This window comes from Thamnophis sirtalis, unplaced genomic scaffold (genome assembly GCF_051295495.1).
Source record: "Thamnophis sirtalis isolate CommonGarterSnake01/CBP01778 unplaced genomic scaffold, rThaSir2_p1.2 scaffold_4, whole genome shotgun sequence".
Lineage (NCBI taxonomy): Eukaryota > Metazoa > Chordata > Lepidosauria > Squamata > Natricidae > Thamnophis > Thamnophis sirtalis.
Window position 1 is genome coordinate 42,795,858 of NW_028261384.1, and position 26,497 is coordinate 42,822,354.

At 37.7% G+C, this 26,497-nt stretch overlaps 1 protein-coding gene across 6 annotated transcripts in view; it reads left to right on the top strand.

Annotated features, from left to right (window-relative positions):
- Nucleotides 1-26,497, top strand: part of CREB5 (cAMP responsive element binding protein 5) — a 257,149-nt gene that overhangs the window by 63,691 nt on the left and 166,961 nt on the right. For 3 of the 6 annotated variants that reach the window (XM_087712808.1, XM_014056902.2, XM_014056904.2), the window contains exons 5-8: nucleotides 23-94; nucleotides 1,246-1,339; nucleotides 13,762-13,883; nucleotides 15,235-15,315. In XM_087712808.1, the coding sequence (XP_087568934.1) occupies nucleotides 41-94; nucleotides 1,246-1,339; nucleotides 13,762-13,883; nucleotides 15,235-15,315 (351 nt within the window). In that variant the 5' untranslated portion in view covers nucleotides 23-40. The remainder of the gene's footprint in view (nucleotides 1-22; nucleotides 95-1,245; nucleotides 1,340-13,761; nucleotides 13,884-15,234; nucleotides 15,316-26,497) is intronic. The other 3 variants (XM_014056906.2, XM_014056908.2, XM_014056905.2) reach the window with 2 other exon arrangements.

Genomic DNA, 26,497 nt, shown 5'->3' on the forward strand with positions numbered 1-26,497 from the left:
CCCTTTTTCTTTTAATGTGTAGATTTATGAAGAATCAAAAATGAATTTGGAACAAGAGAGACCTTTTGTCTGCAGTGCCCCAGGCTGTTCACAGGTGAATTAGCTGTAGCAGAGTTCCACCATGCTAACATGTCCCTATCGTAATTTCAAATTTTATTATATCATTTTAAAATGCTCTTTCCCCTTACAACTTCATGCCATAAAACACAAATTCATAATAAATATGGCTATTCTGTGTATCATGCCTCATAGCAACTCACACACCTAACCAAAATATACCCATAAGAAACATTTCTTCAGTAAAATGTTTTATTACATTAATGCAATCTGGGTTTTAAGGTTGAATAGACCATAAGGGTTAAATAACAGTTATCATGAAGGAAACATCTGAAAAACAGAACACTTGATGATGCTTTTTATGATGGGTAATCATCTTTTTCTGCCTGACGTCCTGGAAGAACTAAAGACAGATAATTCTGAAGGAAACCTCCTCCAATTTCCTATGTAGCATTGCTTTGTTCCTTGACATACTCAACTTCTTTAAAAAAACTCAGACTATGCTTATAAAAGTATAGTCTCATATGCATGAAGTAATATTAAATAATTGGATGTGTAAAGGACTTGAAAAGGGTGTCATGCAAATAACATAGTCCTAGCTGATGTATGGCCTCTAAACCCTTGTGCAGATACAAGGGACAATCTTCAAAGCTGTTGTGTGCTTTCTGAGCACACAAATAATTTAATGCTTGCTTAGCTTCATCTGGTCTGCTATAAGAAAAACCACTTTTGAATGTTTCATACAGATCCATTAATCATTGTCTCACCATTGGCAGACATTTTCTCAAGAGGTAATAATATCAATAGATAATTTTCAAATATGTTCAAGATTGTATATCCCAAAATGTATTAACCAGCAGCAAAGAGAAGCTAAAACTACATAGACAACTTTTGTTGGTCTTTTCTTTGAAAAGTTTTCTTTGCAAATGTATAATTTATTTATTTATTCTATTTCTACTCCACATAAGTAATTCTGTCTGGTTTACAACAGGGACTCATGAGCTATTCTTTTAAAAAGTAATATTATGGAACAAGAAATCTTTCAGTCACAGTTGCTTCTAACATTTAATTCCACTCATTCCTCACATTGCTTATCTGTCCTTTTAATGCTTGGAATATTAAAATAAAAAAATCAATTTCCAGTCCTTATTTCAGAAACTGAAATTTTTCATTGTCTTTACCCAACAGCGCTTTCCAACAGAGGACCATCTGATGATCCACAGTCACAAGCATGAAATGACTTTGAAGTTTCCTTCACTAAAAACAGACAACATGTTATCAGGTGAGAAGATAGATATGAGAAAGGTATTTAGTTGCCAATTTTGTTATGATGAATATGACTGTCCTGATTCTATCAGATTGTGTGCTAATGAGGCAAATATAATTGTTCTCTTGCTTTACTTTATGCCATGAGTTAGTTCATATTTTCTGATACACGTACAGCAGGCTGTCAAACTCACGGCCCGTGGGTCAGATGCATCATGCGCTGGCTACACCCATGCCCGGTTTAGCGAAGAGGAAAAAGTCATCATGTCATGACGCCTTGATGATGTGAGTTTGACACTCCTGATGTACAGGAAGCTTAAATCAACAAAGCAGACAGACACAGTAAGTCCCAAATGGCTTAAATTATAAGCCCAAAACTTATTTGTATAAATTACTCATAAGTTATTTGGTTGCTTATACTTTGTTAATGAAGTTTGTCACTGCAACACATGATCAACATAGAAACTATTCCCCAAAAGTCTGAGTTATTAAAAACCTTATGTGCTTCCTTCACAGGGCATTCTATGAAAAGACATTTGTTTGTCCTTGTATTGTAGAATCAGATGTCTTTATGGTTTAAGATTGGACAATAATGATGTGGAAGCTGCAGGTTAAATCAAGTCACAATATCATGAAAGGAGAAATGCTACTTTTATATTTTATACTAAAAATTGTGACTTTTAACTATGCAAAAAACAAAACAAAACAGGAAATCTTTATTTCTGAGCCTTGGAGACTTTAAGCTGTGTGGATTTCCCATCTTAAATTTCTAAGTCAGTATGCCAAAATTGAGAAACAGTGCTCTACTCTTTCCCCATTGTGTCTTGTTAGGTTTCAGTCCTTGCAACTTGATTGTATCAAGCAAATAAAAGTTGGAAACCAGCTATATGCAATTAGATAGTGGATGCTAGGAGCTAGGAGCTTATTATAAAATAATGCATAGAGTACATAATTGGGTTGTGGAAATTGAGAGGGAGGGAGGGAGGGAGGGACAGACAGAGAAGACAGACAGACAACACCGAAAACATGTTATCCACAGTACATACTAGATCTGTGAAATTTCTAGAACAGTATGGGGTGATGGCCACCAACTTAGATGGCTTTCAAGGGGATTTTAAACAAATCCCCTTTCAACAATTACTAGTTATGAAGTCTATATCTTAACTCAAGGATCAAAACAGCATGCAATTCCTCATGCTTCGTGGTCTGCTGGTGGGCTTCTCACAGATATCTGGCTGGTCTCTGTGAGAAACAAGACCCTACACTAGAAAGGCTTTTGAACTAATCTATAAGATGATTCCCTACCTAATCTATTTCCCCATATTTGTATGTAATATATAACTTAGATCTGAACAAAATCTCTCCAGCTTTGCCATCTGTTATGGATAGTGAAAGTGGTGGTGATAGCAGTGGGAAAGGAAATTCAGCTCATATCAATACCAGATGAAGTAATATGCTTTTTCGTTCTGTTTAGCTCCCAATTCTCAACCAAATACTTTACAAAAAAAGTCCCCAAACATTTGCAGTTATTATCATACAGATTTTATATATTACCGTACTTTCTTTTTCTTTGCCAGTGTAACCCTTTTTTAGCCTGTAGGAGGTTTGAGGGGGTATATTGTACTGTCCGACTGACATGGCCCATTCCGAATACTTGCTAGTTCCTTGACTGAAAAATGTAGCCCTTCAGCTAAAGATTAGCAGTACATTACATTAAAGAACAAGCATTTTCAATATTCCTTGCAGAGCCAGGTTAATATAGTGATTAAGGTACCAGTTAGAAGCAGGGAGACCAAGAGTTCTAAACTTGCTTAGCTATGAAGCCAGATAGGGGTTAGTCACTTTCTCCTAGCCCTCAAAAGTAGGCAAAAGCAGAGCATTTCAAAAAATCCTTTCCAGGAAATCTGCAGAGACTTATCCAGGCAATTCAAGACTGACTTGGAGACACACACACACATGCACACGCACACGCACACACAGACACACAAAGAGAGAGAAAAATACGCACACACAAATATCTTTCTATTGCCACTTCCCCCTCTCATTCATTTTAGAGGCTAAAAGGTGTGTGTGTGTGTGTGTGTATGTGCACGTGCGTGCACGCACACGCAATATTCAGAAACTTCCAACAATTTTTAAAATTCCTATTAACACCCATGCATATTAAATAATCTTTTCAGGTTTTTTTTAAATGAAAGTGTGCCTAGCTCAATTGTTTACCTATCTATACAATAAGTTCTACCACCTCCTTAATGAGAACAATATTACAATTTGGGAAATACTTTTACTGGAAACAATCAAATTAATACAATGCATTGATATGTATCAGCATCCTTTATCAGGCAAGAGCTTACAAAAAGTGAGGGATGGGAAAGCCACAAAAAGCCAATAAATCTAACTACAGTAGATGTATAGCTATACAATTTTGGAGTTTTCCGAAGATTACAGTTGATTATAGGGAGGTTAACTGGTACTATATGTTACAATGGGATCATCACTGAACCAATTCTTACTACTGTGGATATTACCTAGGTAGTTAGGGCAGCAAAAAGATCACATATAGCCACCCTGGTTGCATCCGCTGAGTCCCGTCCAGCCGCCCTGTTTAGGATAACCCGCTCCCTATTGAACAAAAGGGAGACGGGGGAACCCTTGCAGGGCAGAGCTGAAGAGTATGCCCAATTCCTCGCGGACAAAATTGCTCGGTTTCGGTCGGACTTGGACTCCATCCCCGCAGCTCCAGCCGAGACACAGGGGGATCAAGTAGAACAACTCTGGGTTGAGTTTCAGGATGTTACCCCCGGGGATGTGGACAAGGCCATGAGAGCTGTAAGTGCCTCCACCTGTGTTCTGGATCCGTGTCCCTCATGGCTAGTCACGAACTGCAGTGAGGTGACACGAGGCTGGATCCAGGCGGTTGTGACCGCCTCCCTTCGGGAGGGGAACTTCCCTGCCGCACTGAAAGCGGCGGTGGTGAGACCCCTCCTAAAGAAACCATCTTTGGATCCAGCTGTCCTTAATAGTTATCGCCCTGTCTCCAACCTTCCCTTCCTGGGGAAGGTTGTTGAGAAGGTGGTGGCCTTCCAGCTCCAACGGTCCTTGGAGGAAGCAGACTACCTAGACCCCTTCCAGTCAGGCTTCAGACCCGGCTACAGCACAGAAACCGCTTTGGTCGCATTGATGGATGATCTCTGGAGAGCCAGAGATGAAGGACATTCCTTCATCCTGGTCCTCCTTGACCTCTCAGCGGCTTTCGATACCGTCGACCATGGTATCCTTCTGCGACGACTGCGGGAGGTGGGAGTGGGAGGCACCGTGCTACGGTGGTTCTCCTCCAACCTCTCGGACAGGTCGCAGTCGGTGTTAGTGGGGGGGCAGAGATCGTCCCCTAGGCCCCTAAATTATGGGGTGCCTCAGGGTTCGGTCTTATCCCCCCTACTATTCAACATCTACATGAAACCGCTGGGAGAGATCATCCGCAGGCACGGGATTAGATACCATCAATATGCGGACGATACTCAATTGTATCTGTCCGCCCCGTGCCAACTCAATGAAGCGGTAGATGTGATGAGCCGGGGTCTTGAGGCCGTTATGGGCTGGATGAGGGCTAACAAGCTTGTGCTCAACCCAGAAAAGACCGAGTGGCTGTTGTGTTTTCCTCCCAAAGATCTGACTAGTATACCATCACTCAGGCTGGGGGGTCAAATTGTATACCCCTCAGAGAGGGTTCGCAACTTGGGAGTCCTCCTGGATCCGCAGCTGTCATTTGACCACCACCTAACGGCTGTGACCAGGGGGGCATTCGCCCAGGTTCGCCTGGTGCGCCAGTTGCGACCCTACCTGAATCGGGAGGCGCTCACAACAGTCACTCGGGCCCTAGTGATCTCCAGGCTGGAATACTGCAATGTGCTCTACATGGGGCTGCCCTTGAAGAGCATCCGGCGACTTCAGCTAGTGCAGAACGCAGCCGCGCGAGTGATTGCGGGTGTACCTCGATTCACCCGCATAACACCTATCCTCCGCGAGCTGCGCTGGCTACCTGTCGATCTCCGGATGCGCTTCAAGGTGCTATTAATCACCCATAAAGCCCTACATGGCAGTGGATCTGGATACTTGAGAGACCGCCTTCTGCCAATTACATCCCTGCGACCAATAAGATCACATAGATTAGGCCTCCTCCGTATCCCATCGGCCAGCCAGTGTCGGCTGGCAACTACAAGGAGGAGGGCCTTCTCAGCAGTAGCCCCGGCCCTTTGGAACGAGCTCCCTGTGGAGATTCGTACCCTCTCCACCGTCCAAGCCTTCCGCACAGCCCTGAAGAACTGGCTCGCCCGTCAGGCCTGGGGATAAGGATAGTTGCCCCTCCCGAATGTTGTATGGATGTTGCCTACTATTTTTAGTATATGTCTCTATTTTGTTGTCTGTATCCCCCCCTTTCCTAGTTTTATGTGAGCCGCCCTGAGTCCCCTCAGGGAAAAGGGCGGCCTACAAATTCTAATAAAAAATAAAAAAAAAAAGTTGTTTGGATTTGTTATAGTTTATAGTTTTATAGTTTATACTTTATTTGTATGCCGCCCTTTTCCCTGGGGGGACTCAGGGCGGCTCACAATTGAAGGGAGGGGAAAGACAGACAAGTTACAAACATAGAAACCATACACCATTAAAAACACAACAGTCATACCATTCGAGTGGGGTTACAAGTCTTTAGCCCCAGGTCTGTTGGAACAGCCAGCTTTTAAGGGCTATGCGGAAGGTCTGGAGGGTGGTGAGGGTACGAATCTCCATGGGGAGTTCGTTCCAGAGGGTCGGAGCAGCCACCAAGAAGGCTCTCCTCCGGGTAGTTGCCAGACGACATTGGCCGGCTGATGGAATTCGGAGGAGGCCTAATCTATGGGATCTTATTGGTCTAGAGGAGGTAATTGGCAGTAGGCCAGTTATGAGAGATGCTTAGGACTGGATTATGTTTGGAATGCCACAGACCATTTAGAAGACTGATCACCCTCAAAGAAGTGTGGTCCGAAGAGAAACAGAATATCCTGGAGTTCATCAGAATGTTCTATTTCTGGAATAGTAAGTTTGACATACAACTTAGATTTTGTTCTTGCAACAATTTATTCAAAGCAAAGGAAGCCAAACTACATATTACAAGATTGGCTCCCGGGAGTTGAGTCAGACTGTTCATCATTTTTAGACAATCACTGAAGGAAATACAGTAAGTAAATTGCCAAAATGCCATAGGTAAACACACATCAGAAGGGAGAAAAGTAATTGTGAGAAGAATAATGTCTTAATGCATTTATCCATAGGGCACCTGCTCTATTAGAGCTTAATGAGGTAGTTTCCATTTATTTTAAGTATCACAATAGACAATAAGGTTGAGTTAAGGAAAGATTCCTATTAGATGTAGATAAAGAATATAAAAAACAATTGTCTATCCATTTTTGATAGTTACAACTCTACTGTCTTTATTGGTTAGAAGAGAATTTGGAGAAGCTTAAATAAATAAACAAAACAATATTTTTCAACATTTTAAAATATATACACCATTTTAAATGTTGCATATTTTATAAACCCACATTTTAATTTTTGAATTTCTAAAAAAAACTCATTTTTTACCACAGGGACTAATCAGCAGTTTTTAAAAATGCAATTCTTGGTGCTTTAAAGACAACAAAGCAGAAGTTCATGCTGGTACATTTCATAAATTTACACTTTGCTTTAATCTAAAACCTTTACATTAAAGATAATTGGAACTGTTGAATGGAAATGAGATTAGGAGAATATTCGCAGAACATTTGACATAGGGGAATTAGCTGGAGGTTATTTTTTCAGAATTGTCTCCAAGTTCATTTCTAATCTTGGTAGTTAAGCATGAAGCAAGCCATGCTGAGTGATCAGTAAGTTTAGCCTGGAGTATTGGATAAGATCCAGAGTGGGTTGGGCTTATTCAGTTCTTAGATCTAAGAATTAGTGCCAAGGAAGATTTGGATTTTAATGTCTCAATCTCCTGCAGCATTGAGACCTTTTTCTTTTTTGTAGATTAAATATTAAATTTGATGTCAATGAAAACAGAAGTTAGAAGAACAAATATGCACACACACAATAGCTTATATTACTCATGCATAGACACAAACCTCTTAGTCCAGTCCATTTTTCCCAAAGAAACATGCTTACATTTTCCCCCTATGGTTCAAAAAGTGTTCTAAGCAGGGAATTGTCTAAATGGTCTGGTCCTAAGATCTCTAAGGGCCCTCCAAAATGCTCTGGATTCAGCGGTCCACAGAATCTCCTTTTTTGCCAGCTTATGTTGAAAAATAATATTAAAATCCCACCAACAATTATGGTAGAAGCAGTGAGTTGAAAAATGAATTTTAATATAGTAAATATTGATACATATAACTCAACACAAACAAAATCTCTTTTTGGGTCCCCCATAATATATAAAAGTGGGGAGAGCTCCTGGGAGAAATAAGTTTAAGAAGCATTTGTCTAGACCATCCTTTGACAATATATTTGATTTAGCTTGCCACAAGTTCAAAGATAGGGGAATCTGATTTTCAATATGTTTTTTAGCCAAGAATAAGGAATGATGAAGGTTGTAGCCTAAAAGCATCTGCAGGGCTACAGATTCCACACCCTGATTTTGTTTAACAGCAATTTTGTTGGGCTGTTTTTTAGGGTGCATAGTCTTTTTTTAATTTTTATTTCAATAATTCATTTCTCTTCTGATAGAGAGATATGAGGGAAAAGCTATTTCCTCAAATAGAAGTAATCCCTCAGGAAATCTAGATTCCTTAAAGTTAAATGTTTTATTCTGAGATTTCTTAATGAACTTTGGAGATGATATATGAGAGGGAGAGGCTTTCCCCTTCAGACATACTCTCCTTTTAGACATTTATCTCTCTTTTCTTCCTTATTTTTGGCAAAGTTGTTTCATGTCATCTGCATCTGAAAAAAATCATAGCTGCAATTGCCCTTTAGCAAATTCAGGTGCAGTATTTTAAAACGTACATAAATTCCCCCGTCCATCCCCATCCCCGCCCTTACAATAGCTATTATCTTCTTTCTTTTACTCCAGTCATACATGTTATGATCAGGTACTTTTAGAAATGAACATAAAGAAACCAATGCTTCAAGAGATCAAAGATCATTAATAGAGAAAAAATATTATCTTTATTTGCCACACCAATAGGTAGGCTTCACACTTCAACCTAAATTTAAAAGAAGAACCAGATGCATACTTAATGAAGAATGCAGACTATTTTGTCTTCCACAGACCTAACATCTACATCCTTCCATGCACAAGGAGAGAAATACAGCTTTCATCTACTCCCCACCTCACGCTCCCACCCCTCTCTCTCACACATACACACCCTCAGCTGCAAATAGTGTGGAAGAAAAAGCTGGTTCATTTCCATATCTATACTTATGCAAATTACAGATGCTGGAAAGCTATTCTAAACAGGATCTTGCTTTTAACTGTTGATTCCCATATGGGCAGGGTTCTGTTATCTGGAAGATTCTAGCTTTACTTAATATATTTAAATAGAAGAGCAGGAATACAAAAAACAATCATTAATGGTCACTGTGAGTGCTTGATATGACACTTCTATTTAGAAAGAACAGTACTGCAAGAAAACACAGCAGAATTGCAATCTACTTTGGTATGAATTCTGAACTACTGGTCTTCTTGCTCAGAAGCTAATAACTTCTTTAGATAGCTATTATTTTGAAAAATGCTGTAAATATGTAGCTTTTATCAGAGTTTGTTGTCATATCTATGGAAGCCTAACACACATTAAACCTCTCCTAATGGAGTCTTATACTGTATGCCAAATCTTGTCCTAGAATAATTATTTACTTCTCATATTATCTATAATTTTTCTATATGCTGATTTTTTGCAAATGCCTAAAAGTAGACATGCTGTAACAAATGTTTTTGCATTTATTTATTCATTTATTGCAAACATTTATATATCTGCCTATATCAAACATTGGGACTTGACCAAGGCTGGGGGAAAATAGAGAGAGAGAGAACACCATGTATTATTAATATAAAAACCAATATGCAAAATGGCAAACTAATTGCGTAGTTTAAAACATGATATAGAGAGGATATTTAAGAATTCTTTCTATTTCAGTTCAAAAATAAGAAGGATGTTTTTGTCAAAGCTTATGGTATAATAAAAATATAGTGTACATAATGAACTGAGTTTCAGCTTTTTCCTGTATCTTTTTGGATATGGAATCCATAGAGAGTATTTTTTTGCAAAATTACAAAAATAATTTGTTGTTATGAAAATATTTTTTACTCCCCAAATTAGCCTACAGATTTGGCAGCATCAAAGTTCAATACTGTTAAGGTTCAACTCCTTTAACATTCTCAACTTTAAAATTTGTGGACCTCAACTCGCAAAATTCTTCAGTCAATATTGCTGATTGGGGAATTCTGGAAGTTAAAGTCCATGCATCTTAAAGTTGATCAGATTGAGAAACGTTGCTCTTATCTTTTGGATTCTGCTACCTAGCCTCCTGTCCCCACATCTAAAATATCCAGAATAATGTCATTAAAAATAAAAGGAACTGAATTCATAAGCATGGGACTACCACATCCACATGATAAATATGCATAAGATAAAGAAAAATACATCATAACTTTGGAAACCCTCAATTTTTTTAGCTTTGGGGTATGTTCTCCAAGGAAACAAGATGACATAAATACAACAACCTTCATATAGCTTAATCATTGTGTGTGGTGCACAGCTGATGCTGTTTCAGACAGTGTATGTTGTAATTACTTAAAATAATGAGTGAAAGTTGTTTCTATTGCTGTGAAAGAGTTTAACCCATCCATATCTGGGGAAGTAAAATATTTCAGAAACCTTAGGCAAAAATGCCTATTATATGCACCTCTAATTTAATTGGTACAACCCTAATGCAGAATATACATACTTTAAATTATAAGTAAAAGTAAGCTCATTTGAAGTTGGATATAGGTTTGGTTATATCTGCATTTGCACAGAAAGTCAATCATTGCATGTTTGAAGATGTTCCATTGTTCTCATCCACATATGTCTCATCAATATAGACTTCTCCCTTCATGTTTTTGGAGGCACCTATATAAAAAACACAGCTGCCAGGGATACACATTGTCTAATCTGTTTGAGTAATGATGTGACAAATAACTGGAAATAAAAACGTTGTCAAAATAATAAAGGAAAGGAAAGTGAGAGAGATTTGAACCCCTCTGTGGTGCAATAGGGCAGCCTTTGTTTAAGCACTCCAATTACTTTTATTCTTCTGATTTTGTTATCATTGCATGGAAGTGAAATGTGTCTAATATATAACTTCAGTGGAGCTCTCCAGCTGAATAAGCCAAATTCCTGTTATTAAATGTGCAGCAGACTAAACACTTGTGTTAAATATCAGGAATCAAATTACACCATTTGGATCTCTGCTTGTCACATATCTACACTGTAGATTAATCACATTTGTTATGGTTTAGTTTGAAAGGCTTTGGATTTCTTTTTTAAAGTAAAACAAAAGTTTTCTATATCAGCCTCTGAGGTTGTTTTGTTGTTGCCCTTGCCAATCAGTATTAAATAAATGATTATTTTTTTGGCTTGCTAACTAGCATTTGAAACATCATACATTTCTGTTTTAACAATTCTGATGTAAAACAGAAATAATAAAACAATAGTGTCTTTTTGCAAGCAATCCATGACCTGCAAGCTCTGGGGGGTTTGCCCAACTTTTTCATTTTACATGTGCATTTTATTTTTAAAAGAATATGTGCACTCTTGAAAGAAAGAATATGTGCACTGCTTTCTTGAAAAAAATCTAAGCCAACCTATAAGACATTGCTTGAAAAAAATTAGTGTGAATTGTTTCTAGTGCTCTTTAATTTTAGATATATTACAGAAGGTAGAAACTTTAATATTGTATATATTTTGGGGGGGTTGGCTATTTTTGATCTATGTTTTCATGCTTTTTGTGACAGCAATTGAATCATGGCAATTGATTACAGCAATTGAATCATAGTCCATGCCTGTAGGATTTATATGAGCACGTATTTCTACATGTTCGAATCTCACTAGTGTAAAGGATGGCTTAGCCTTCCGAGTTGGTAAAATGAGAACTCAGATTGTTGGGCACAATAGGCTGACTCTGAAAACTGCTCAGAGAGGGCTATAAAGCACCATGAAGCACATTGAGATAAACCTATTGAAGATATCTTCATTTATGCTACTTCTAATACACAAGCAGTCTCCAAAAAATATCAAACCACCAAAGAATTCTGTGTCAAAAATGAACATGATACCCTAAATTATGTATGTGTGTATATGAGTGTGTGTGTGTGTGTGTGTGTGTGTGTGTGTGTGTGTGTGTATATATATATATATATATATGTGTGTGTGTGTGTGTGTGTGTGTGTGTGTGTATGTATATATGTATGTGTGTGCGTGTGTGTGCGTGTGTGTATTAATCTAGGAATCATGTACAGTTATAAAGTGGTGATAGACTATGAGCCATTTTGTGTTTACTTTGTGAAGTTGATGTCTAGCTTGTTTCTCAAATGTGATAGTATTATTTTATTAAACATAAATGCTCTTTATTGGAATGTGGTGGATAGTAGATTATTCCCCCCCCCCATTGCCTAACAAGCCATTTTTCCATTTCTGGCACAATTGGTTTCCAAAAATTGATGGCAGAGTTTGCCAACTAAAAATTGGCAGTGAACGGACATTTGAAGAACAGGATCTTTTTGTTTCTTCTGGTCTATACCTTGGCCTTGCTTATTTTTGCACCACAGTCAGACCCACAATTTGCGTACAGCTTTCAGAAGAAAAAGAAGTAAAATAATCAAGGCAGCTTTTGGACAGTAAAAGTCACTTACAAAAGTAAGCATGCTGAGGGGGAAAAAGAGCCTTTTGTATTACTGCTCCAACAAACTTCTGTACACAGACAGAAAAATACAGGGTCCCATCACAAGTGCAGGAGGATGAGGTAAAAATAGGTGCTGCCTGATTGCTGTGTTTTTCAATGGTAAAACAGGCCAACACATAAAATGTTAGATTGGCAGCCTAACTTCAGGCAGAAGTAATCTGTTGTTACAACTACCTTGGCACTATGTGATTGTAAGCCGCCCTGAGTCCCCTCAGGGAAAAGGGCGGCCTATAAATCTTAATAAAATGCTAAATGCTAAATGCTATGATCAAAATAGCAATAAACTGAATGAAGGATAACTTTTTCTTATTGTCCATCAAGCAACCATGACACCATGTTAAGCAGAGATTAGACTTGTCTGAAATAGTGTAGTTTCTCCTGCTTGAGCAGTGGGTTGCACCAAGGTTCCTTCCAGCTCTATTCTATTTTGTTCTGTTCTGTTCTGTTCTGTTCTGTTCTGTTCTGCCTGCTGTGCTGTGCTGTGCTGTGCTGTGCTGTGCTGTGCTGTGCTGTGCTGTGCTGTGCTCTGCTCTGCTCTGCTCTGCTCTGCTCTACTCTACTCTACTCTACTCTACTCTATTCTATTCTATTCTATTGCCATTCCACCATCTTTTCCAAATCAGTCTCTTTCCTTCATTCTGCACAGTTGTAAAATACATCAACAAAGGCAAAAAGACAAAAATTTAAGCAAACAAGTGCAGAATATCCAGATACAGGAAACCAAACTTCATTCTTTTGCCTACTAGCTAGTTATACTAAAAATCTCATCATTTTCCAGCTGATAAAACATGAGTATACCCAAGCACCTTCCACAGTTCCATATGTATAACAACAAAAATAATTGTGTTAGAAAGTTGATTGTCTGCAAGGCTTTCATTATGTAGGCACAATCTATATTTTTTACCATCTCTGTTTCTCAGATATCAGTTATGTCAGTTTAGGAATGGTGTAGTGTTTCCCTTCATGTCATGCATGATTCATTTCTATATATTTGTCTACTCATTTTAGAAAATATATCTAAGGAGGGAGGATGTTTTTGTCTCTGTGTGTGTGTGTTTGTGCGTGTGTGTGTTTACAAAATATGAGGCTGAGTAGGCAGCTATGCATTCTAATTAAAGTCAAAAACAAACATAATTCAGAAATCTGTAATTATCTTTTTTCCATGAAGTTGCTTTGCTACTTATTGCCACTTTAAAAATCTGGGGAACCCAATTGTTTGGAGACAGGTTATTTATTTCCTGAATATTAAACTTTGTAAGTGTGTGTGTTTGCATGCATTGCTTAAAAGCTATGTCTATTTTGTACTTTCAAACAACTGTATTTTTGATAAATTGTACGGGAACTCTATGAAATAATTAATAAGGGCTGCATAATCTGACTTTATTAAACTGGTATTTGCCTTGTGTTTTAAACTTGCTGTAATAGATGATGTTACACAAATTCCTTGCTGTTCAGTACATAATACCTACTCCTTTTGATATTTCTCCTCAGACCAAACTCCAACACCAACCCGGTTCTTAAAAAACTGTGAGGAAGTGGGACTCTTCAGTGAGATAGACTGCAGCATAGAGCATGAGTTTAGAAAGGCACAAGAAGAAGACAACAATAAAACGGTATGCCTTTGTATCATGAAAATATTTCTTTCCCAGTTCCTGGAATCTGGGTGAAAATAGAGGAATTTTTTTACCTAAATGAGGAAAGATGTGGGGGTGGGGAAACATTTAAATTAGAAACTAGGTGGCACTATAGATTATGACATATTTGCAGCCTGCTTTAAATTGAATAGATAACCTGAATTTTAAAGGCAAGCAGAATGGATTAAGTAGTTCATTAGAATACCATATAACTTCCATTCAAGTGCAAGTGCACAAACACATACAGACTTCAAATCTCATGAAAGAAAAAAAGCAATCTAATTATGATAACTGAGGGAATAATTTTAAAAGTCCCAATTCTATAATCAATGGCTGCAGCTATGTTTGTGAGACAGATTGGTTAGCAATGATCTATGTTGAAAATTGATTGAGATTGTAGAAATCAAACTGAAGATGGAATCTTAATGGTTTGCTTTCTTCCCAATTTAGAGTAAATAACCCACAATCCACCAAATCAGACAGACTTATTTGGCTATAAGTTAGATACTTCTCTAAGAAAGAAAAATTGCTGCTAGAAAAAAGTACCAAACCACATATATCCAATATATTGTGCAGTGCACAAAATGAATATTGGGAATATTGCCTTAGGCTCTTCAATATAATGGCATTGCAACATTTTTATTTCTCTGTTTAAAAAACAGAAAAAAGTAGGATAAAAAGTCTGATAGGGCAATTTCAAGCAAAGTTTGAGGCATTTTCACCTCTTTATGAAAGATAATTTTTAGAATTGTTCTTGAAAAAAATAGGTATAATTGCTCTTACACTGAAGCCACAATATCAAGCCTCAAGAAAATTGGGAAATTAGCAAAGTTTTCATCATGCATATGCAAAAAAAGTTTTAAAATGAACATTTTGTGCAGGATTTAAAAGATCTTTTTGCCCATCATGTTGAGGATGTGCTGGGGAAATTCAGTGATTTATATAACTTGATTCACACCTCTGCTTGCAATGGCTTTGTACTGTTTGAATGATTCACTGTATTTTATGTCTCAAAAATCTATTGCTATTGCTATTGCTATTGCTAATCCATCAAAATACATTCATATTTAATGATACAGAGTGGGGAATAAATGAAAACTAGATTGTTTAGAATGCATATTTTGAGAGAAAATGTAGATATCTTTTTTCTGGTGTTTATATTTTTTCTCTTAAAATATAAAAAATGAGTAGAATTAATTAATTTATTAGGCAACATATGCAAAAGCCATATAGAGTGAAAGTAGATTGATTACACAATAGCAGTCCACTAGTACGTAAATTTATTCTGCACATAAATTTGATGGGGGAATTCCTTTCATTTCTTTTCCAGAGGAGAAGAAAAAAAATCATCGAAATTCTTAAAGAAGGAATGGAAAGTCCCTGTACTTATCTTAATAACAAGATGGCTCTGGTGTGTTGAATGCGTGTGGCCCGTATTTCACTGTACAATAATCTCTTTGGTTGTTTATAGATTTGTTGGGTTCATATAGAATTAAATATTAAGGGAGGGTTTCACAAGGGATATATCCCCCCAGATATTTTTGAAATTTGGAAGGAGGGATATCTGCAAGCTATGGCCATGAGGGACATATAATTTTCTGCCTTCCCCTCTTAAAAAAATCACATTTGACTAAAATTTATGTAAAAATTAAATTTAAAAAGAAAGAAAGAAATACTAAAATACTAAAGAAATACTAAATACTAAAATTAAAATCTCTTTTTCCGGGAAGAAAATTTACAGAAATTAAAAAATAAACTTCAATTCAATATTATGTTACAACTAGGTCATACCTTTACATGTTCAGTTAAACGTTTTCATAAAGTTTCCATGCATATGGTCCCGTGATACACCTAATTCATAACCTTTCATCGCATATCCAATATAAGGATAGCATTGGAATTCAATACTTTTATCATCTCCTGGATGCTGCTGAAAAACATAGAGCAGTGATAGCAAATTATTTTCTGTTTCAGTATCAAAAGGGCACACATGTGTGCAATAATGCCTGCATGCATGCCACACTCATTATGCAAAGACCAACACTTGTGTGCACAACCCCCCTCCAAACTCCCCCCGCACATTTGCACAAGCATCACTGAAGCCTCCAGACTTCCAGTAAGCACATTGGGCCATTTTTCATCATTCACAGGCTCTGATGGCTTTCCCCTGGGGAGGGTGAAAAATAGCCCAATGGGCCTACCGGAAGCCGAAAACTCATCTGGCCATTACACACATGCACACTGGAGTTGACATAGAGCAACGCCTCATGTGCCCTCAGATATGGCTCCATGTGCCACCTGTGGCATGCGTGCCAGAGGACATAAAGCGCCACAAAGTGTGTCTCTGTGTCTCTGTTTTCATCACACATATAACAACTTCCATGCATAAATAAGCATTTTTTCCCTTGTCTAATGTCATCTATTTTTTAGGCAACCGATTATAATTAATGGATCAGATCCCAGAATTATCTACATGAGTGAATCAGAAAAATTCCAATTTTTATGTTTCAATTATAAAGTACTTTCAGTTTACATGGCATCTTAGAGAATAAATACAGCTGTCTGCCCCATGACTTAAAATGTAAATGTAAAAGGAACACAGATTGAAGAAAGGAAGAAATGGGTAATAAAAACAAGAAATTGTTGAAAAGAAATAATTTGTGACCATAAAGGAGAATTAAATAAAATTAAATTTAGATCCCTGGTATAAAGCAGGATTTTTAAAAAAATTAACCCTGAAGACTGTCTGTCTGAGGCTCAAGTCAAAAAGCCATCTCTTGCTGACAGTAACTGACAGCCTCAGACAAGAGTGCATATCAGTCAGACAATGCAACCCAAGGCAGCAAGTCAAGCTATCTTCTGAGCATCAGGCAACAGATTTTAGGTTTATAGTATGCAAAAAATCTACATAGCATTTGTTTTATGTTATGTTTGCAAGTGTTTGCATCTGCTGTTGGAGTAAAGCTACTGGCAAATGGGCTCCAGAGCATTGCAAAAGGGCTGGGAGAATAAGAGCAAACCTCACAATCAGTATTGCTTTTATGCAGACTTGGAATAAGCCTGTGAAGCATTAGGATATTAAACATCACCTTTTTTTTCTGTACTGTATGCGAGTATGAAAAAACCCTCGAGCAAGTAGATTATAACAAGCAAGTTTTTGAAATATGTATATTCACTAATATGTTGAAAGTATGAGATAGGAGTATTTTTAAAATATCTGTAGCTTTATCATTGTCCATAATCCAGTGGTGGGTTTCTACCGGTTCGACCATGTAGGTAGTAACTCAGCCGGCTATGGTCCTGAACAGTTCTATCGGCTGCACCTATGGTGCTGCCATCATGTTTTTTGCTTCTGCGCATGTGCAGAAGCATTTTTTTTACTACTGTGCATGCAGGCATAGTGCACATTAAGCGTATGCGTGCAAAGTGCATTCCTGAGCGAACCGGCAGTAACAGAAGCCGGAACCCATGCCTGCTATAATCCCAAAATTGTAGCCATCCTATGACCAGGATGACAAGGGTTTATGAAACTGTGGTCCACACATCTGTAAATTAAATGTGTTTTAGAGTACCCTGTTTGAAATAACAAACTTACATTTTAATAGGTGACAGTATGATACTGTTTTCAAAATAGGTTATTTAACAATGCAATGTGTAGAGTGTTAAACGGGAAAACATTGTATTTTTTTAGATTATGACATCTATGACATACTGATCCTGCTCAGTCTACCACCTAAATCAGTAGGGTCTGATGTCAAACTGAGCAACTTATTTTATATATACAATGAATTCTGTCGTGATAATCCAACTGGTATATGCATCTTTGTTCCAAAAGACTGTGAATCATAGCAATGAAAATGATAGAGGTGGGCGTGTATGGGAGTTGACACTTCTATTTTGTGGTTTTGTTGCATGATGACTCATTATAGAAAGATTATAGGCTTTTAAAATAACACTATGGGGACTAAAACAATGCTGTATATCTCCCTGTTTAAGAATATCAACATAGTATAAAGGTAAAGTTTACAATGGGATACAACTGCTAAACTATCAAAATATCATTATAGTATTAAAGAAAACAAAGATAATATTTATTAGCAGTGAAAAATATTAAAAACTTAAATTGATTGTTATTTTAAGAGACTCAAATTGCTAAAAGATTTAGATTCTTTTATTTGTGCGCTTTCATTACATAAATGAGGTATTGTTCTCCAATACTGCGGCTGTTTATTAGAAAATTAGTTTTAAACTTAACCTTATTAAAAATAAATTTAGAAGATGATTCTATGATTGATAATAATAGATAATAATAGATATAATAAATAATAGATATTTAAAGTATTTTAATGAGACCATTATTCAGCTTTATAAATTAAACATACCCTAGTTAGCTAGAATTTGAGTATTTGAAATGTATATGTGCTGACATTATTTAAAGAGTTAGGAAATAAATATTTCTACAAATAATAATAAGAAATAAATAAAATGTATTTATTTATTTTATTTATTTCTACAAATAAATGCATTTATTTCAGTATTATTGGTCTGGAAGTTTTCAGTAAAAATCTTCATTGATTCTTGGCATACTACATTTTTGGTTGAGAGGCAATGTAACAAACCAGCAATAAGACAAAACTATTCCTGGGAAATCTCTGGTTTACATCCCACTTCTTCCCTCAATAATCTGTCCTAAGAAAGTCCCATGCTCATCAACATAATTTACAGTTTGAAAAATAATATTAATTAATGTCTATATGGATGTTTCTATATAGAACTAAGGATTAATATTAACTCTGGTGAAAAATATTACATTTTGTTAAATAATTTTCTGATCTAAAGGTTTTTTTTCCAGTGTAAGGAATGCACTTGTTCTTTCCATAACACTTTGGAAATTCTATAAGGCAAAAACAAAAACAGAAACAAAAACAGGTGAAGTCCAAAGAAATCAGGGCTGCACAAATTCTATTATTTTTACTTGCAATGAAAATTAAATTAATTGCATTCATACTAAGAGCTGTATAAGTATTTAATAATCCCTCCTGCCTTCTATCTCATTAAGTATTATAATTCAGTGGCAACTTTTAAAGGATTTTAGGGCTATATGGAAGTCTTTGATGAGTCAAGTGTAAGCCTAGATCTCAAATTGCAAACTTCCATTTTAGGATCATTTAGAAATGTGGATTGTGGGATTTAGAGGTACCATAAAAATTTTCCAATAAGTAAAGAATAAATGGAGATTGGTGTAAAAGACAAAAATAAAATAGAAATAATGTGGTGCAATTGTTTCAAGAGTGACTCTAAAAGCCAGCCACCATTAATAAGTAATTATGGCCGGGACTATTCTGCTAAAGATGAGAGAATGGATTACACTCCCTACTATCTGAAGATGCCTTAAGGAGAAAACGGACTAGAAATATATGTTAGGGTCATTGGCAATATTGACTATTGATTTAGCACAAAGCATTAAGAGCTAATAGCTTTCTTTCTAAAAGTGTGCTGTGGTGGCATTTTACTGCATGATTTGTTATGCACTGTAATTTGGAGCCTCTTGAAATATATCAATAGATGGCCATTTTTAAAATTTCAGACACTTAAGCATATTATTCCAGATGCATTCTGCCTTTAAAGCTGGCCATCGGGGAATTCATAGGAATGCTTGTTGGAAGCTGCAGTAATTATAATGCAGCTGTCCAGAGTCTGTTTAACAGGAGGCTGTTTCCCAAGCATTCACCCCTATGAATGACTGTGACTTACAAAAAGACTATTGAAAGGGAACCCAATTGTGCCATAATTGTTCTAGAAGGCTTAAAGGACACATCACCAGAAAAACTAAACGAGTAGTTATGTCTCTTCTGTAGGAAGTGAATAGTGATAATAAATTCTAGATGCTCTCCAGTTACTTCAAGTCCAGAAACATCTAAAGACACTATGGATAGGCTATTGGTGATCTTTCAGGATCCATAGCAAGTTCATATAATTGGCAAGATAATATAAATATCTTAGCTACCCAGAAGGATCTTTGTACAAAGATAAATAAACTAAGTTTATCATTTTCTTTGTGTTACTTGAAAAGCAGTGGAATCTTCACCATCATAATAATAACTGATTGGCTAATGCCAATTAGCAAGTAGATTGGCTAATGCCAATTAGCAAGTAGCACCTTGAAGCGTATCCGGAGATCGACAGGTAGCCAGTGCAGCTTGTGGAGGATAGGTGTTACGTGGGTGAAACGAGGTGCACCCACTATCGCTCGCGCGGCTGCATTCTGGACTAGCTGAAGTCGCCGAATACTCCTCAAGGGCAGCCCCATGTAGAGCACATTGGAGTACTAGAAATTGCAGAAATATATTGGAAGGGCTATTTGATCAGGTGAAAGGCCTTTGTTAGCCATAAAAACATAGTCAATCCATATCCCAAATCCTAGTTCTGGATTGATCCTATCTCTTTCATTAATTTTGAACATTACCTTGAGTCTTGAAGTAATATTGAAAGAGTCTATAAGTAGTCCTTGACTTACAACTATTAATTCAGCAACCATTTGAAATGACAATGATATATTGTTAAAAAGTGGCTTATGATCAGTTCTCCCACTTACAACTGTTACAGTATCCCCACAATCATATGACCAAAATTTGGGTGTTTGGCAATTGCCATGTATTTATGACAGTTGCAGCAACCCAGGGGCTTGTGATTTCCAACAAGCAAAATTAATGGGGAATGATGGATTAAGGTGGTTTGCTTATCAAACTATGGTGATTTGCTTAACAATCACAGCAAAAAAAAAAAAAAAAAGCTCAAAAAATGAGATATGATTCACCAGATGATCTCAGTGCTTAATAAAGGAAGTTCTGGTCCCAACTGTGATTGTAAGTTGAAAACCGCCTGTAGGTTCAGTTCAGTGGTAGCATTCAAACTTTTTACTACCTGTTCTGTGGATGTGGCTTGGTGGGCATGATGTGGTGTGGCTTGGTGGGCATGGCTTGGTAACCGTGGCAGGGGAAGGTTACTGCAAAATCCCCATCCGTCCCAATCAGCTAGGATTCGGGAGGCAGAAAATAGATGGGTGTGGGGTAAGTACCAGTTATCCAAACTACTCAAAATTTCCGTTACCAGTTCTCTAGAACTGGTCAGAATCTGCTGAATACCACCTCTGCTTCAGTCCTCAGAAAATGACTGTATGGTACAATATTTTCACATCACCTAAAATTCTGAAGTTTCACAATGTATACGCCTTTTATTTCCAAGTGGTCCTCCCTAACTTTAAACTTGGCTCCATACCATTTCCCAAAGTGCCACCAAATTGTAACTTTAAATGTGAATGGAGGATAAAGTTATGAAATATATGGTAGTAATCATAATTCTATTTCAAATCTTATTGTATTTCAATTAAATAAGTGAAAGTCTTTGTTCTAAAGTTGATAAGGTATGGCTCCTAATACATCATTCAATGGACAGAAACAGGCAACAGTTGAAATAATTAAAATGAAGATGACATCTAGGGAATCTTTACTTCTATACTCATAATTAATTATGTCTATTGCAAAATATGTGAACCTTGGCCCCCAGCTCCATGTATTCATGTCAGTGGGAGTAGGAGCCTACAGTCTTAGTGATCCTAGATAGATATGTGATTGGGGAAGCTTTTCAAGCAGACATGTGCACTTACACTAAAATCCTTGCACCTGCTGCTAATTTCTACATTGAAGTGGAAAAATCATAACTTTTTTTTAAAGCTGTGTCTGTGGCTTTTATGGCTGATATATTTAAGGAGCAAACCTGCATCATAATAACATTTTGTAGTGCTTTTCTAAGATAAGACTCAAAAATCTTGGCAGCTTTTCTATACAATCTTTTAACTTACTCCAGTTGAGCTCTGAGAAGAATTCTGCCACATGGGTGGATAATAGGACACTCCTGATCCATTTCAGAGCAAGGTGCACTTCTGCTTTATTTATGAAGACAGACGTACAGGTTGAGGACTTAATCATACTTGATAAATCATCCTAGAAAGCCTATTAGAACCATATGCTGATTGTGCATTAATGTGGGAAGTCTGGTTTTAGTTGACTAGGTCAGCCTCTGAGCTTCTCCCTCCCAGCATGCCTTCTATCTGCTTGTCCCTTCAACCTTGTTTGTGAGCTATTTATGCTTTCTAAGTGGTATCATTGGTATGTGGTGGGACATTAATCTTAGAAATATTGTTAATGGAAATGGGGGAGAAGAGGACATAAAAAGCTTGATAGTAAACCAGCAGTGGCCATTGCCACCTTTATTTAGTAGTAATTCCACAGCTACAGCCAAAAAGCTGAGAGCAGGAAACACCAGTGAATTCTTTCAGCCATAAGGGAATCATTTCAAGGCAGAGGTCTATCTGGTTGGTAAATGACTGAAGATGGTGTTGAAGATTTCCAGTTTGATCTCCTTCCATTCAGCCACAGAAATAAGCCCCCATGATTTGCTGTTTCATGGCATTGATCCTGACAGGGTTGTCCCAGATAAGTGTTTCTCCAAAAATAAGCTGGAACAAATCCAACGGGATACCCTCTCATAGAAATAAGTAGATGTACATACTATATGCAGGTAGTCCTTTACTTATTATTGTAATTAATCCCAGAATTACAGTCATAAATCATTGCTGTCTTGTTTTGCAACGTCCATGAAGTGAATGCCACAGTTGTTAAGCAAACCTCTTCTGGCTTTCCAAGTTGTCTTTGCTTGTCTGAAGCCCACTAGAAAACTCACAAATTGCAATCACCTGAGCAAAGACTCTGCAACCAGTGTAAACCTAATTGCCGGGTTCCCAAATTACAATAATTTGACCATATGGGTGGTGTAATAGCTCTACCTTCAAGGACAGATCAGAAATCACTTTAATTTTAAATCACTTTAACCATTGTTAAACTTACAGTTGCAAGTTAAGGATTACCTGTATCTGGGTCTCATTTAAATGAATGGAAGGTAAGTTGTAAGATTATAATAACATTTATTTTATTGATTAGTTTTATTGATATCATTGATTTGAGTGCTATATGTATATTAGTTTTTTTTAAATAAGCAAGTATAATTATTCTGAAATACAGTATAACAAGAAAATAGTACTATAGTACTAATATTTCAAGCCATTTAAATAGATGGTTATTTAAAATTTTCTTTTATACTTAATGGTGTATGTTCCACAAAACAAAAGATTAAAAAAAACCCAAATTATTATCAGGTTGCAAAAGAATACTATATTTTAACTATAAATTAGTTAGTTTGAAATAGGGAACAGGTGGCCTGCTTTAAAAGACAAACTTCCTTTTGGAAAGATAGCAACAATTAAGTGTGAAAGTAAATGTAACAGGTAATTCTATAGTGCTGGTTCTTAATTTGAGACTCAAAATCAAACAAAAAGAAAACAAACAAAACAAAAACCACAAACTACTTTACAAAGTCCTTTGTAAAGTACGAGCACTACATTTGATATGTAGGTGGCAATTTACATTTTAAGTATCAAGTTTTAAGCCTTTACAATTGCTTTAGTAAGAGTTTATCACTTAAGAGACCTTTGCTAGCCTACAAGGTGTGTGTTATCTATACATGTATGTATGTGTAGACCAAAACAGCTCTAATGTCCTTCCTTCCTTCCTTCCTTCCTTCCTTCCTTCCTTCCTTCCTTCCTTCCTTCCTTCCTTCCTTCCTCCTTCCTTCCTATTTGGTATTATTTGTTCTCTAATTTAAGATATCAACTGTTAAATGTTCTTTAACTAGGGTAACTTTTATATATAGTCTAAATCCTGCCAAATTGCTGTGGGCAACATGTATTCATTAGAATATCTGGTAAAGCTCATTGGAATCAGTTTTAAAGAAGAAATATAATAAAACAATATTTGTTCATCTAAGAACAACCCCTGACTTATTCTGTTTCCCAGAGTTAGACAGAAGTAGAAAAGAGAATATGTATTATTCTCTGACATTTTCTATAGTTGGAAAGATCATTCGTAATAGAATAACAGAATAATAAAATTGGAAGGGACCTTGGAGAGATCTTCTAGTCCAATCCCCTGCTCAAGCATCATTTCAGACAAATGGCTGTCCAGTCTCTTAAAAAGCTCCAGAGAGGGGGTACCCACAACTTCTATAAGCAAGATGTTTCACTGTTACAACATTTCATCTGAGGTCTAGCTTGCTTGTCTACTTAATGTAGATGTAGATGTAGATATAGATAAATTTATTTATAGGCCGCCCTTTTCCCTGAGGGGACTCAGGGCGGCTTACAACGTATAGGGAAGGGAGTACACACAATGACATATAAAGACAATACGTAATTAAAAATAGAAGCAACATTCATTCATCATTCGGGAGGGGACGGATTATAATCTTTAACCCCAGGCCTGATGGGATAGCCAGATTTTGAGGGCTGTGCGGAAGGTCTGGAGGGTGGTGAGGGTACGAATCTCCACGGGGAGATCGTTCCAAAGGGTCGGAGCTACTTCTGAAAAGGCTCTCCTCCGCATAGTTGCCAGTCGACACTGACTGGCGGATGGGACTCGGAGGAGGCCTAATCTGTGTGATCTAATAGGTCGCAAGGAGGTAATTGGCAGGAGGCGGTCTCTCAAGTACCCAGATCCACTACCATGGAGGGCTTTGTGGGTGTTAAGTAGCACCTTGAAGCGCACCCAGAGATCAACAGGTAGCCAGCGCAGCTCGCGGAGGATAGGTGTTATGTGGGCGAACCAAAGTGCACCCACAATCACTCGCGCGGCCGCATTCTGTACTAGCTGAAGTCGCCGGATGCTCTTCAAGGGCAGCCCCATGTAGAGCACGTTGCAGTATTCCAGCCTAGAGGTCACAAGGGCACGAGTGACTGTTGTGAGAGCCTCCCGGTTCAGGTAGGGTCGCAACTGGCGCACCAGGTGAACCTGGGCAAATGCCCCCCTGGTCACAGCTGACAGATGATGATCAAAGGTCAGCTGTGGGTCCAGGAGGACTCCCAAGTTGCGAACCCTGTCTGAGGGGTATAATATTTGACCCCCCAGCCTGAGTGATGGAACACTAGCCAAATTATTGGGAGGGAAGCACAACAGCCACTCGGTCTTTTCCGGGTTGAGTACAAGCTTGTTAGCCCTCATCCAGTCCCTAACGGCTTCAAGACCCCGGTTCATCACGTCCACCGCTTCATTGAGTTGGCACGGGGCGGACAGATACAACTGGGTATCGTCCGCGTATTGGTGGTATCTTATCCCGTGCCTCCGAATGATCTCGCCCAGCGGTTTCATGTAGATGTTAAATAGTAGGGGGGACAAGACTGACCCCTGCGGCACCCCATATGTTAGGGGCCTAGGGGTCGATCTCTGCCCCCCAATCAACACCGACTGCGACCTGTCCGAGAGGTAGGAGGAGAACCACTGCAAAACAGTGCCTCCCACCCCCACCTCCCGCAGTCGTCGCAGAAGGATACCATGGTCGATGGTATCGAAAGCCGCCGAGAGGTCAAGGAGAACCAAGATGGAGGCATGCCCTCCATCCCTGGCTCTCCAGAGATCATCGGTCAATGCGACCAAAGCGGTTTCTGTGCTGTAACCAGGTCTGAAACCGGACTGGAATGGGTCCAGATAGCTGGCTTCCTCCAAGGCCCGCTGGAACTGAAAGGCCACCACCTTCTCAACAACCTTCCCCACAAAGGGGAGGTTGGAGACTGGACGGTAATTGTTAAGAACGGCTGGATCCAAGGATGGTTTCTTCAGGAGGGATCTCACCACCGCCGCTTTGAGTGCGGGGGGAAAGACCCCCTCCCGAAGGGAGGCGGTAATAACCGCCTGGATCCAGCCCCGTGTCACCTCCCTGCTGTTGGCAACCATCCATTGTTTCTTGTTTTACCTTCTTCTACTTTGGAAACTAGGTTGACTTCCTCTTCTTTGGGGCAGCCACAAATATTCGGAAATATTACAAGGAAGCTAGAGAGATCATATAAATTTCACTTGAGATTTTCCACTGGTTATTGTTTGTTCCCAAATGAGAGTCTAATCTTTGAAAGATAACAATGTACACCAAAGGCAATAGTTATTTGCTAGAATCAGTATTTCTCTGTGAACTGGACAACAGAATAGCAGACAACAGAATAATAAATTCTAACAAGAGTTTCTAAAAAACAAATATATTGCATAATTACGACAATAGGTAGGAACATCTGTATTTTCATCCCTGTGATTTTTATTAGTAGATCAATATTTTTTTTACTGCCACTGCATTCTTAAAAAAAATTCTGCTTAACACATGGATGATCATGATTAGTTGAATTTTAGCATAAAGAAAAATAATGTTTACTTTCAAAAAGGTTTCAAACTTTGTACCTTTTTTCTTTTTTTAACTGAAGAGCAGAGGATTAATAAAATCTTACTATTCAAAGTTTATAATGCTATAATAATATGTATCGTTGATCATTATATGCTTACCTGCATTCAGGGTTATCTTCAAATTTCAATCTTCTCCAGTAGCTTTACTCCATAAATTTAACCCTCTTTATTTAACATATGAAAACTAATTGGTCCCTTAAATTGATATTAAATTTCTTAGTGGGAAATTTAGACAAAAAATTAAAAAAATCTAGATGT